Below are 14,187 nucleotides of genomic sequence, written 5' to 3' on the forward strand. Positions count from 1 at the left end.
TTTTGTGTACGGGTTGTTTGTAGTGTTGCGCCCTTTACATGACGTCAGATGCTTGTTCTCGGCTCTGCGGCTTGCCGTAGGAGTCTTATCAGGGGAAGCAAAATGTCTGCGAGACTGGTAATGGTTCAAGTTCATTCACATTTTAACTATAATAACGTTACTGTCATTTTATTTTAATGAATAAACAAACCTTAATGTATTTGGGTATCGTAGAGATGCCTTGAAAGTAGCCAAGCTAATGAATCATAGTGCTAAATTTGCCAACTGCTAACATTAGCTACACCTTTTGAAGCTAAACATAAGAGTACACGGTTCATAATTCAGGAGCTCTGACAGTCATTATGCCAACAACGAGCGGAATTACTGTTCTATTTTGTAGCATAATTATATTTCTGATCAAGCATTTATACCGCTAGAAAATCCTTTGCACTGCGTAGTCCACACGTCTGTCTGAAAGCCCGTTTGTAATGTCAACCACCACCGTCCGCCACCAGATGGCGCTGCCGCTCGCCGGCTCCGGGCTGATGGGGGTGATGGTCGGGACTGTGTTCGCTGCCGGGGAAGGGAAGAGTAAAAGCTCAGGGACACTTTTCAGGATCGATGAGGTGGGCTTGTGTCAGACTCCTAATCATTGCTGTGCCTTATGATTTTGATTGCATACAAATTAATCTAATTACCTTTTTGGTCGCAGTTGCCATCTTTGTATACTACGCCAGAGCCACAGTCCAGATACACTGACCCCGAGCCAGGCCAGCTGGAGCACGGTGTTGCAGCCCTGAGAGAAATGGTGGAGCCGTACACCAGCCAGCTCCAGGTACAACTTCAGTCACGGCAAACTACATGACTATTACACGAACACAAAGTGACAGGCCCTTACGAACCATTATATTGTGGAGAGTCTATACAGTTAAAGTAGTATGGTTGTAGGGCTGGGCGATATTGCAAAAAATATTATCGTGATTATTTTTTCGATTTTGATCGATATCGATATATTAATCACGATATATGATTTGAAACTGCTGAAGCCTGAAGAAACTAGAGTGTTCATTAGTTAAACCATACTTTTTTGTTTATTACCATATTTGTGATAAGGGAACATTTCATCAAATTTAAATATAAACATTTAACTTCACAAATGTGTTTTACCTGCTTCCAACAGAACAATATAAGGTAGCTTGCCTTGTAAACTATTGAAAATAATGTAAATAAAAGTAAAAGCTCTGACTTATTTCACATTAAACTCCTTTGGCAGGGCTTCAGAAAACATCTTAAATCTTGTAGAGGCACAACCAATGCATAAAAAGTAAAAAAGTGGATGAACAAAGGCCCTGGGACATGAACTGAACTTTAATATATAAAATATGAACTACATATTGCTTACGTAAGTGCAAAATGAAAACATTGAAAAACCAATTATTATGCTACATAAAATAATGTGTTTAAAACTAAAAGATCTGTGAGTGACTATCACATCAAACTCCTTTGGCAGGGAGGCAACAATCTCAAATGTTTGTAGAGGTTTATTTCTGCTGTTAGATTTTTACGTTATTTTTATTTATTTTTAATATCGAGCATTTATGTCTAATGCTTATCGTCGTAATCGACGTGAGTTTTATCGCTATTAATAATCGTAATCGAATTATTGCCCAGCCCTATATGGTTGTAGTTGTATCTCTTTCGCCTCTGATTCCACGGTGACTGAGCTGCTTGCAAGCCTTCTTGGCAGGTTCCTCAGACTCTTTCACTTTGATATGTACCTGACGTGGAATTTTGTTTTTGTTGGGCCCATGATATGGGTGTGTGTATGTTTGTGTGTGTGAAAGATGTGTCAGATGCGTTGCTTCTTGTTGGAAGACTGTACTTAAGTGCCATACTGAAACAAACTGCTGCTGTTGTTATTATTAAATGTTATATCATAATCACAAGACCTAATCATGAGTTTTATTTATCGTTATATCATATGACCTTAACAAGGTATTCAAAATCGTCAAATCACTTAGACATAACATGGGTATTATTTGGACAAATCAAAAATACTTAAAATGGGTATTAACTATTATTATATCAAATGACCTAAACATGGTATTATATATTTTTATATCATATAAACATGGATATTATTTATCTAAATGGTGGTTTGTGTGTCATCTCCTGTATTCATCATTACCTTTCTCTCCCCCTCTCTCTCTCTTTTTCTCTCTCAGAAAACCAGTCTTTCTGCCAGGGGGAAAGTGGAGGTAAATGTCTGTTTCCTGCAACATATACTGTACATCCTGTCAGCTACAAAATGTCTGTCTTTTTAAGCTTTAGTATGTGTATCTCATCATATGAGTAGTAGTAGTAGAACATTCAAGTATTATTTCAAGCTACTTCTCTGTTTTCACCCCATCTAACCATTACACAACCTACTATTAATTAAAGATACAAATTACGCATACAATTTTAATTTGCTACCAGTTTTCCTCATTGTGTTTGCTAGCCAAGTGTGGTTTTATTGTGCGTTTTGCCCGTGTTGCAAGGCGGTGTTGGTCTCCTGTTACAAAACACATCCAAACCATCTGGAAGGTTCTTAAACCCTAGAGAACGTGTCGTACCGCGCTGTGCATGACCCCTCCTCCTCTCCTCCACTAGAGGTCAAACCAACCCACCGTCCTCATCTGATTGGGCTATTTTGTAGAACAAATGTTATTATAGAATTTGTATTGAATAATTGTCTTTATTTATAGTGCACTGTTTATCCACATCTGGAGTGGCTTTCTATCCTCTTCCACGTATGATACTAGCAACCCCAGCCACTCACCCAGCTCGACCTTGGGAGCTAAAAATAGATAAGTGTCGGCCCCGAGGAGCCGCTCCACTGGACTGAGAGGCCTGGAGGGCCTCGGGGGCTGTAGAACAAACCTGGACCCGACGTTTAGAGGTTACAGGCCCCCGGGGGGGGGGGGGGTGAACCCTGTCTAAGCGAGGCAACCTGAGCGGTCGTCGCTCAGGTTTTTAAAAGAAAAGGGACACCTTATGTTCTGTAGCAGCAAGAGTGAACGACGCTAGGGCGGGCAGCGGATAGGAGGCGACCGCGCTGCTAAAGTAGCAGACGTAGCAGACTTCTTGTAATCGAATGAAAAGAGAAATTTAACCACAACTTGAACCACTTTTAACAACGTGATTTTCAGGTTTACTTGTGCTATAATGCAGCTTGATTGACAGTTTGATCCTGTGTTCACCTCCTTAACCATTTTAGGCTGAACCTTATTATCAGTAATATTATCTACCACAGATAATAATATCCCTGATTATCTGTGGTTCAGGGTTTTATGGCTGATTGGTTGGTTTGTTTTTAAATGTGATCTGCTCTGTTGTGTTCCACGGGGCGCTGTGATTGGTCCCTTTGCTGGATGGCTGTGATTTCCCAATGGCAACAGGAGGTTTATAAAACAGTGGAGCCCACCGTGAATGGTACCATCAGGACAGTCAAAGGTAAAATGAACACACACACACACACACACACACACACACACACACACACACACACACACACACACACACACACACACACACTCTTCATCCTGAAGTCTGATAATTGTATTAGTAATATAAGTCGATGTTATGAGTAATGTAATCTGCTAGACAGATGTGTCCCTTCCACTGTTACGTTCACAGTAGGGCCCCCCCCAGCCACAATAAGAGCGGAGGCACTAAGGTATTGTCAAGGTGCTTGGGATAAAAGCGTCCACACCACCGGGCGTATATTATTATTACTCTCTCTTTTCTCTCTCTCCAGATGTATACCAGTATCTGAGCGACCCACCCCCTGAGCTCTACCCCAGTGTAGGAGTGGTCGGATTCTCTGGCTTCCTGGGGCTCTTCCTGGCCAAAGGTACGAACTGCAGCCCCCAAACCCCTCGCTCCCGAAGGTCAAAGCCCTCACAGTGGAGCTAGGGTCACTCCCTTCTCCCTCAGACATGCCTCACACACGTCCTGTTCTCGCCTGTTAGCCGGACCCAGTTCTGACCTGATACTAAACCTGGTACTTGGCTCAAGACCCGGAAGAGGGCTTTTATTTTCCATAAAACGGAATTACCACCTGACTTCCTGCGTGCGTGCACGGCCAGTATTACACACAGTATTACACACCGATTGCAATAGAGTCAATGGGAGCTTGAGAGCAATCCTGCCAGAAAAGAATTTGCCTCCTTGAGCAGTGAGGTAGTGGTTTGCATTCCAAACATGACTCAGCAGAATTTATTGGCGTCAGACTGACAATGCTTTTCTATTTGGTAAGGAGCCAAAAAGAATTCTTTCCCTGCCCTCCCTTATTTACTCAAATGCTTCTCTCTCTCTCTCTCTCTCTTTCTCTTTCTCTTTCTCTTTCTCTTTCTCTTTCTCTCTCTCTCTCTCTCTGTCAGGTTCCAAGGTGAAGCGGCTGGTGTTTCCAGTCAGCTTGATGGCTTTGACTGCATCCATGTTCTATCCTCAACAGGCTGCTAACCTATTCAAGGTGTGTGTAGTGAATATTTGAGGTTTGAACCCTCTTTTAGCTATTACACAACACAGGTTCTCTTCTAGGTGTAATATGACATTGAACATACATTGTTTTTTATCCTCAAACCAACGGTGGTCCACCATACTTGGTCTTAAATCCTGTGATTCTTCCTTTACCGTTCCATGAGTTATCTTTGGTCTGCTAAGCGTCCTTCAGAAGGCAGCAGGTGAAGGCCTCTTACAGGAGGACCAGAGGGGGCCGGCGGCTCTGTGAAAGCCGTCGGTGGGGGCCGCAGACTCTATGAAGGGGTCCCCGTGTGTTGATGCCAGTTCACGGTCTGTCCACCAGGGGAGCAGGGACTCTGTGCTGGGCTGGGGGCGGCAGGGGCGGACCACCCTGGAGGAGCTCTGGAAGGAGCCCCCCTTCCTGAAGAAGAAGGTAGGTCCCCTCATCCAGCCCTCGCTCTGGTCCAGACAGAGGTTTAAAGTTAAAAAATATATATTATCTATATTTGGTAATCCTACGTTTCTTAAGACGAGCGGAATTATTTACCTTTTCTTCTTCATGACTATAATTAGAACAAGAGCTTTCTTTCTGGAAGGAGGTAGTTGGAATTGCCGAAGCTAAATCCACACCCTGAACTTTGACTTTTTCGTTTTTTTCAAATGATAGAATCAAATCAGTTACTCAGTAAAAAAATATCTCAGTTGTCCGAATGTGTTTTATCTAAAAAAAATACGTCTTGCTTTTGGTAGAAAATCCCCCATCAACCATCACAGATAAAAAAAAAAAAACACCCAACCGCAACACTGGGATAAATAAGCGAGTAGTCCCAGGTGTTGTGGGAGTGAGGGCTGTGTTCATGGACAACCACAGTGCAGACTGCCACTGGGCGGTCGGAGCTCACGCTGCCTTCTTCTCTCTCTGTCCTCTCTCTTCTCACAGACGGAGAAGAAGGAGAAGCCAATTGAGGAGAAGGACGCCCCATCCAGCTGAGGGGGACATGCACAAACACATACACACACACGCGCCAATATTGGTGCACACACACAGACACAGACACACACACACGCCTGATGGAACTGTCCTTAATTTTAGTGATTTCATGTCTCACTCAAACAAGTGTTTGGGAATGTTAATAATAATATATTCGCCAAATCTTGGCAGGCTGCTTGTGTCCGCCGTAGGGAAATTAGAGGGACGGTAGCTGTTGCTGATGTGTCGTTTGTCTTTGAGTTGAAACACATTTCTTGGTGATGTTATTCCCATCACTGCCATGTTGCACTAACCCCCGCACCCTTTTTTGTCATGTTTTTGTTGTGGGAATGCCACTATTGATGCATCACCATGAGACCGTACACAGTAGAGGACGGGCCGACTGCCCGCGCCTCCGCTGGTTGCATTACGTTGAATGTAAACTAAGTTAAAGTCTGTGTAATTATCTGTTAATCTATTATGAGGACATATATGGCCTACTACAGCCCCCCCTCCCACTCCCCAAATACACTGTTGCCAAATCATGCATCCGGTTCTTTACTTTTATTTAATGCAGTCACCGGCCACTCTTCTGTGATCCATGGCCAGTACCAAGGCATGCGTGGGAGGGATCCTGGAATACAGCTGACTGATTGAGAACTCAACAGGTTTTCTCAGACGGTTTGTTTCTCGAATGGTGCCAACGCAAGCAGTGAAGAGTGTATTTCAGTAATCCGATGACGTCTTCTCTTTCTTCTTTTTTCCCGTGAAGCAGGGAGTGGAAAGGTTTAGATAAACCTTTCTGTATGGCACGCACGACTTTCTAGCACTTGTTGAGGTAACTTGAAGGGGGTGAATAAAGCAAAGCGGGGGAACCCCAGCGAATGCATGGGAGGGAATGCAGGCCGCATAGGTCAGGCTGTTTGCTATGCAGGTCCGGTCTGCCTCTAGGAGTAAGGCCTGCCCTTCCTTCAGCTGCCTCTCAGCCACAGAGAGCCAGAGCTGAAGGAAAGTTGTAGCTCCACTCACCGAGCAGTCAATCTGTATTTTGCTTTCCAGAGCTGGGTGTGTGTGTTCTTTACAAGAGAGGGAAAGAGAGAGAGAGAGAGAGAGAGGGAAAGAGAGAGAGAGAGAGGGAGAGAGGGAGAGAGAGAGAGAGAGAGAGAGAGAGAGAGAGAGAGAGAGAGAGAGAGAGAGAGAGAGAGAGAGAGAGAGAGAGAGAGAGAGAGAGAGAGAGAGAGAGAGAGAGAGAGAGAGAGAGAGAGGTTGAGACAGAGAGGTAGAGAGAGAGAGAGCTGTGTACTGTCTATAGCATCCTTGATTCAAGATGCTTTTTTTAATAATGGGAGTCACTTTACAGAACACGTCACATTGAGGGGAACATTGAGTCAACCGTTGCTGTTAACTGTGTGACTAGGATTTCAAAAGGTTGAAAGTGGCACTTAACCCATATTTTTGTTTTGTTTTATGTTCCTCAACACCCATGCAGCTACTGAAACAAATTCAAGTTTTCAAATTGTTAAGGATAACTTTGAATAAAACAATCGCTGTTAATCATGTAGTTTATGATGATCTTTATTCCCATTTATTCAACACGCACACGCATGTGACCTCTTCTCGGCAGGTTGCTTATGCTAATGTATGAACCATGAGTCTAAAAGACTAATATGATCAATACTGAAGAGAGAATTAGAAAATATTATTTTGCGATTTGTAATCGAACTGCCGGCTGCAAGACATTTCAAATCACAACCACATGCAAGAGGAAGGATATTAAATGGACTAATTTAGTAGACAGTGAACTAATGGGTTGTGGAGGTGCTTTGGAATAAAAATGAATTTAAAATATATACCTTTATTTACAATTATGGATTCACTAAAACACAAAATAACAAATATAAATATGTTTTAGGAAGGGCACTGGCTCCAAATTGATGTCCTACCACTAGCAAATGGCAGATTAATTTGACCATTTGGGAAAGGGGATGCATATTAAAGTGGCATGTGTAAGATTGAGCCTCTTCCAGTTGGTAGGCGGGAGACTTTCCTATTAAAGAATGCTTTTATTATGGCCCCTCTGACTGGCAGTGGCGCTGACGTGACCTGGCGTAGCTCGCCTGGATGTGTTGAATGGGAAGGGTTGGGACCGTCAGTCGTATGATTCTTGTAAACAAAGCAAAAGTGAGGTAGGTGCTGCCCTGCATTTATAACATTATTGAAATCACTGGGTGATTTTAAACTATAAATCCTGTTATTCTAAGTATTCATATGTTCCCTTTGACCCCTGCTCACTTCTGCTGTTCTTAGAGACGTCAGCATTTCTGTTGAGCAAATAAAACGGTGTTGCTCTTGTCGGACGCTGCACGGTCTCTGTGAGGAGAAGAAAGAAGAATCTGAAAGAATTAATTGTTTTCTGAACCCAGACAGATATTTCCCTTCCCCTGTGGTCTGTGTGTCTGGGTCCCCTGTGCACAATAGATAAATGAAGAGCCCCCCTCCGCCGGATTCTGAGGTTGACGTCACTCAGTTATTTTACACACAATGCCGCAGTGACTTGACGCTGAATATTCCCCAGGAAGTCTTGTTTTGTGTCTCGTGGTGTCTTGTATCCAGGATGCATCATAACAATCCTAAGCTACCTCTGGAACAGCCTCCTAATATGGCATCATCTGACCCTCCACTGATAACTCCACGCTTCCTTCCGAGACCCTCTATGTAGAAATAAATATTATTTTGCAGAAAAAAAGCATTAAAAATGTAAGCATCCAAAAGGTTGTTCGTTGTGAATGAACCAAAATATTAAAATCAACGCTACATTCAAATCTACATAAAAAACAAATTTGTGTATGTATGTATGCCATGAAACGGCATTTATACATGTTGATACCATAATATGTGGCTGACTTGTGACGGAATGAGAGCATCAGGTATTCAATCCTTTCAGCAAACGGAAAGGACAGCAGCGTAACATTACAGGCGGTCAGTGCAATCGCAGAGGATGTCAGCGCACCGCTCGTGTTCCTGGGCACAGCCTTGGAAACAGGAAACCAAGCAAAGCACTCCCAGTGCATTCATTATCCCTTCACATTCGAGAGAGAGAGAGAGAGAGAGAGAGAGAGAGAGAGAGAGAGAGAGAGAGAGAGAGAGAGAGAGAGAGAGAGAGAGAGAGAGAGAGAGAGAGAGAGAGAGAGAGAGAGAGAGAGAGAGAGAGAGAGAGAGAGAGAGAGAGAGAGAGAGAGAGAGAGAGAGAGAGAGAGAGAGAGAGAGAGAGAGAGAGAGAGAGAGAGAGAGAGAGAGAGAGAGAGAGAGAGAGAGAGAGAGAGAGAGAGAGAGAGAGAGAGAGAGAGAGAGAGAGAGAGACTGTCCTCAAACTACTGACGGAAACTCCCTGCGAGGATGGACAGCACATGATATACTGTCATCTCCAAATTCAGCCATTGTGCATTATTATCTAGTAATGTGTACAAATACACAAAGCAAGAACCTGGAATAACTTGCAGCAGGAAACCATGTGGCACGCAAAGCTAATCCATAAATACAACGTGTGATATTCATTGGTAGATTTTGCCACATAGTTTGAAAGTGATCAAGGCCTTGTGATCAAAATCATTAACTCTGTATTGTCTGATTTCATGCTACAATGCATACAAACGTAGAGGCCTACTTGCAAAATGATATCAACCCCCTCCTCAATTGTCCTCACAATAGCTGAGCAATTTTCATAATCGCACTATTTAACTACCCATCCCTTGTCAGCCAAACCACAATCTGGTTATTTTATGTTCATTCATTTTGAATGTTGGTTTTCAGTGAGATGGACGCCACGCTGCAAGTTAATATTTCCCACAGAGTTGCTGTTTGTGAGGAACATGGGACATTGTTGGACCCATGGAAAATGTTTCTTTCCCCCTGCTCAGTCGATCACCTCATCTCCCCTCGCCGAACCCTCGGCCTCCGCAGATCGCCCGCCTGCATCCTCTGCTGATATGTACCTAGGGGCGTCGTCCCTTAGGTAACTAAATAAATGAACCAGTTGACAACTGGAACCCTCTAGTTAAGCACTGCAGGGATCACTACACTAGCATGAGAACAGAGAACGTGAGAGAGAACAGAGAAAGGAGAAACTGGAACAAAACCATCAAGGCTAACGGTTCACAGCATCAATAGAGCATGTGACTTAAAGGTTGGGTAGGTGATTTGCGAAACGCCAGCAGATTTTGAAAATACACAACTCAAATGGTCCTACCCCCTCTCCTTCAACGCTGACTCTGACTCCACCCATTCCAAGTACCTGGACGCGCAATCATGCACGAGCGCGAACAGAGATGCGCGAGAGCGAGCCAGGCTAGCGTAGGTTTTCGTTTAACAACATGGCACTACATTCAGCTGTAAGTTGCACCCAGTACCGCGGGAAGTAGGAGTGCTGGGGGTGCTGCAACACCCCCTGTCCGAGGCCCTGTCTTATCACAGAAAACGATCATTTCTAAAAACTCCGGCCAAAGTGGAGATTTCTGAAAACGCCGGTTATGTGTTGTCGTGTCAACGGGGAGAAACGGGATTTTAGGTTCTGAAGCGTCACATTATGCACCAGGAAATGCTTAACGTCATGTGAGCGCCCGCTGTACCGTATTGGTCCGAATATAAACACAAACCCCATTGTAAGAAGACCTATATTTGGAAAAAAGATTTGAAGACCAGATCCGTTTTTTATGAATAAATGAATTGTATTCATTGAAATAATATACGAAAATAAAAAGGCATCGAATAAAACACTGCATTGCCACTAAACAGTAGTGCAAATAGGCCGTACTGATGTGTACACCAAAGACTATTCCTGACACTCCTCTGCCCCGCTGTGTTCGCTCTGGCTGTGGTCGCTCCGAACTGTTTCGGCCCGTGGCAAAGCGAGTCATCCTCGCTGCTGTCCAAGGCATTTTGAGACGCAGCATTTATTTAATGCTCATATGACCTAGTGCTGAAAAAAGGTTATATGAAAAAGTGTGAGGGTAGCGGTGGTGCGCTAAACTTGTTCTGTGAGCAGCTGGATGTGAACGATCGATTTTCAACTGTCCGCGCATGCACTGGTGTAATTGAGCTGCGCTGCTATACATCTTTTTTTATCAATGTAACGAGTTGCGAGTCTAGTGCAGGCTGAGTTTTTTTTTTTCCCAGCACCCCCTGCTGAGAATACGTTCTCGCTGCAATGGTTGGACCAGATGTTATAAACATTAAACGGTCACATAAATCATTACTATTTTTAGAAAATGTATGTTTGTTTCATATAATTGTATTGGAAGTCCTGGTTTTCACTAGGGTTGCCGCGGTGTGGACATTTTCACACCGAGTAATACACTCGTCTCCACACCGGTATTACCGAGTATAAACGGTATAAACTTTGAAACTAGGTCAACCGCCACACAAGCATCGGTTTTTAGACCCTTCTCGTCCTTCAGTTGCCGCCAACGTTCGAAAGCAGCGCCTAGGATTATTCTTGATTTCAGTTTTTCTCTTTCAGCGTTTTTATTATCAATTACTCTCTGAAAAAGAGTTTTCCTTCTCTTTGCTGGTGGTGGTGGTGGTGGTGGTGGGGGTGGTGGCGTCTTGTCTGCCATGGAAATTGTCTTCTACTGCTAGGTCCAAATGTGGATTAACTAGTTCCAGTAGCTACCGCAGGATAACAACAAACAGGAGCTTGCTCTGGGTCACGAGCTCTGGGTCACGAGTACTGCACGAAGGGGTCGCGCGCGGGGCGCGGGGGAGGGGGAGTGCAGTACGACCGTTTGATTGACGTACTTACTGTCCAATGCAACTCGGTGGCAATGGAAATGATTGGCTGGAGTTTTTCGAGCCCTGCCCGTTCCACAGATGATTGACTTGTTTAATTTTCATGTCAGTACTTCTAACTCAGTGGCTGTAAGCGGGTTATGATAAGGATTTCAAGTAATTTTGCAAAAATGGCCAAAAAAGCAAATCACCTATACAACCTTTAAAGTGTGTAACAAGGGTTAGGGTTAGATAAGATGGTAGGACAAGGCCGAGAGCTTTGAAATAAACTTGTCATCGCTACACAGATGGCACTCAAGCCAGACGGAACTTCCTGTGCGTGTGTTGTTTGTGTGTTTGTGTGTGTGGGGGTGTGTTTGTGGGCGTGAATGCGGATGTGGATTCCGCACCCACCACAGCTGCTGTCTAATGTTTGCATCCCATTGTCCCCGTTGAAATTGTGTGTGTGTGTGTGTGTGTGGGGGGGGACATTAAATATGATTTCATGTTCATATAGAGACAACCATGTTATGTGAATCGTTGTTTGTGAATTGCACAAAAAAAATATATGCCTAGCATTTGCATTGTGATGTTATTTAAGCTGTGCCGTCAACCAGGCCCAGCAAGTGGCTAATGCAAATATTTCCTAGACTTTAAGGGGTAGGCCATATGTATTCCACTGCAGCAAAATATGTGTTTAAGGGGCTGGGCCGTCTGGGGGCCAAAATATATATGCCTAATTTTTGCATTAGAATTGTTGAACCGAAAACCAGTGAGACACAGTCTTACTGAAATCGTCATACGTTTAGCAGCACCCAGTTTTGTCTGTATTGTAATCGCTACTAGCCTCACATAAGGAGGCCTCGCATAACACACACACACACACACACACGGCAGATAATGAAATGAGACCCAGTGTAATAAACACGTAACATGACAAGCCTCCACAACACTGCTCCATAACACATCACAGCGAGCCGCACAACCACAGCACAACTATGCACGCGGCGCAGCAGAGCTCTAAAAGGCCTACGCAGACATGTATTCTAACTTGTAGAAACTTGTGATGGTGTGTGTCCCACACACACAACCACTAACAAACAAGAACATCAATTTTATTATCCTAATTGTGCGAATGTGTATGATCTTTATTAATCTTTATTATCTGAATGGGAAATGCAATATTTTAGGACAGATACACCATTAAACGCGTTTCTAATGACTTTTCTAGCGAGAAATGTACATTTTCCTTACATAATCTTCAGTCAGTGAATGTGTATGATCTTTATTAATCTTTATTATCTGAATGGGAAATGCAATATTTTAGGACCGATTCACCGTTAAACGTGTTTCTAATAACATTTCTAGCGAGAAATATACTTTTTGCTTGCATAATCTTCAGTCAGTGATTGTGTCTGATCTTTAGTTTTATAGTTATTAGGATTTGATCGGCTCGCTCGCATGTTTCAACGACGTCAGGTTGCTTTCGCTAAACTAGCAGCTCACGTGCTTCCTGCGTTTGTGTTATTAAACTGTTACTTTATGTAACTTTTAATGATATAAACTTGTTAGAAACACGTATATCTGAGAGCCAACCCAGTCGCCAAAAGCATACGTTGACAGTGTACTTTTCGTGAACACTGGATTACGTCGCATTTCAACATAAAATAGCGTGTTATACACACGCACGCACACGCACAGACACACACACACAAGCACACACAAGCACACACACGCACGCACAGACACACAGACACAGACACACACACACGCACACACGCACACACGCGCACGGTGCATTTCGCTGCTAAAACAACAACAAAAAAATATTCCCTCAAATATTATTACTTTCAAAACGTTGGCCAAAATGGCCAATAATATCATTTTTTATTTGGGATGCTTCGAGGACATTTTGGGTGGATTTTGAACGATATGTGGGGGGCACGTTTTTTGCAGGACCTGGCAACCCTGCGCTGTTGCCCGAGATCTGGATCCACCCCGGCGTGGTGCCGTCTCCTTTTGACCTTTTGACCCCAGACTTCTGGGGGAATAGCTGAATCAATTCATTAGTCAATCAGAAGCATGTAAATATCTTCCCGGTGGCGTAAGAGGACGAACAAGATGTCCTTCAACATCTACGCTTCCAGGAGATTGCAACGGTGCCACACATGAGCATATTCGAACATGTTTAATGGTATTAATTAGCTGTCGAAATTGGAGGCCTTAATCAATACTGAGCAGCTATTTATTTGCTTCCCGATAAAGATTTGTCACAAATGACATGTTATTTAGCATCTACACGTTGAGCTGAGTCCAATGACACCAAGAACGACACTCTAGCTAATGGTAACATGTGTTTTACATGGTACACCTAGGTCTAGGACATGATCTCGGTGTAGCAAGAGGCCGAGCTTGATCTCATTGGACTCAGCTTAACGTGTAGATGCTAATTAACATGTAATTTGTCAAAAATCTCCATCGGGAAGCAAATCTATAGCTGGTCATTATTGATAAAGGCCTCCAAAATCGACAGCTAATTAATTACTACCCCGAAACATATTCAAATATGATCATGTGTGGCACTGTTGCAATCGTCTCGAAACGTAGATGTCAAAGGACACCTTGTTTGCTCTGTTGCACCACCGGGAAGATATTTTCATACTTCTAATGGATTGATTCATATTTTAAGGTTCTCGGAGTGAGACTTTAAGTGGCTGCAGCAAAAGTGTTGAGACGAAAGATGATATCAAGAGATTTATAGAATATTCCCATTCACATTATGATTCTTCGTCGTAACATCCGACCAAACATCCTTTACATTCACAGAGCGAAGAATATGAAAGTCCAGGCTCAGCAAGTGCTCCATCTCGTTGCACCTGCACCCAGCGGCTCGCTTGCAAGATTTTGGCCTGAAGTTCTTCCCAGACCTACACCCTAGCCATCCAACATGCATATCTGAGAATCAGGCC

General features: G+C 43.5%; 1 protein-coding gene across 1 annotated transcript; it reads left to right on the forward strand.

The window, feature by feature from the left end:
• The first annotated feature begins 9 nt into the window (after positions 1-9).
• apoob (apolipoprotein O, b) lies at positions 10-6,002 on the forward strand. The gene is made up of 9 exons (XM_030348971.1): positions 10-117; positions 495-605; positions 692-814; positions 2,205-2,237; positions 3,420-3,474; positions 3,779-3,874; positions 4,404-4,495; positions 4,829-4,918; positions 5,426-6,002. Exons 1-9 carry the CDS (start codon positions 49-51, stop codon positions 5,474-5,476), a joined length of 720 nt encoding a protein of 239 aa, XP_030204831.1. The 5' UTR covers positions 10-48; the 3' UTR covers positions 5,477-6,002.
• Positions 6,003-14,187: the final 8,185 nt, after the last annotated feature.

The sequence above is a fragment of the Gadus morhua genome, chromosome 23 (genome assembly GCF_902167405.1).
Source record: "Gadus morhua chromosome 23, gadMor3.0, whole genome shotgun sequence".
NCBI lineage: Eukaryota > Metazoa > Chordata > Actinopteri > Gadiformes > Gadidae > Gadus > Gadus morhua.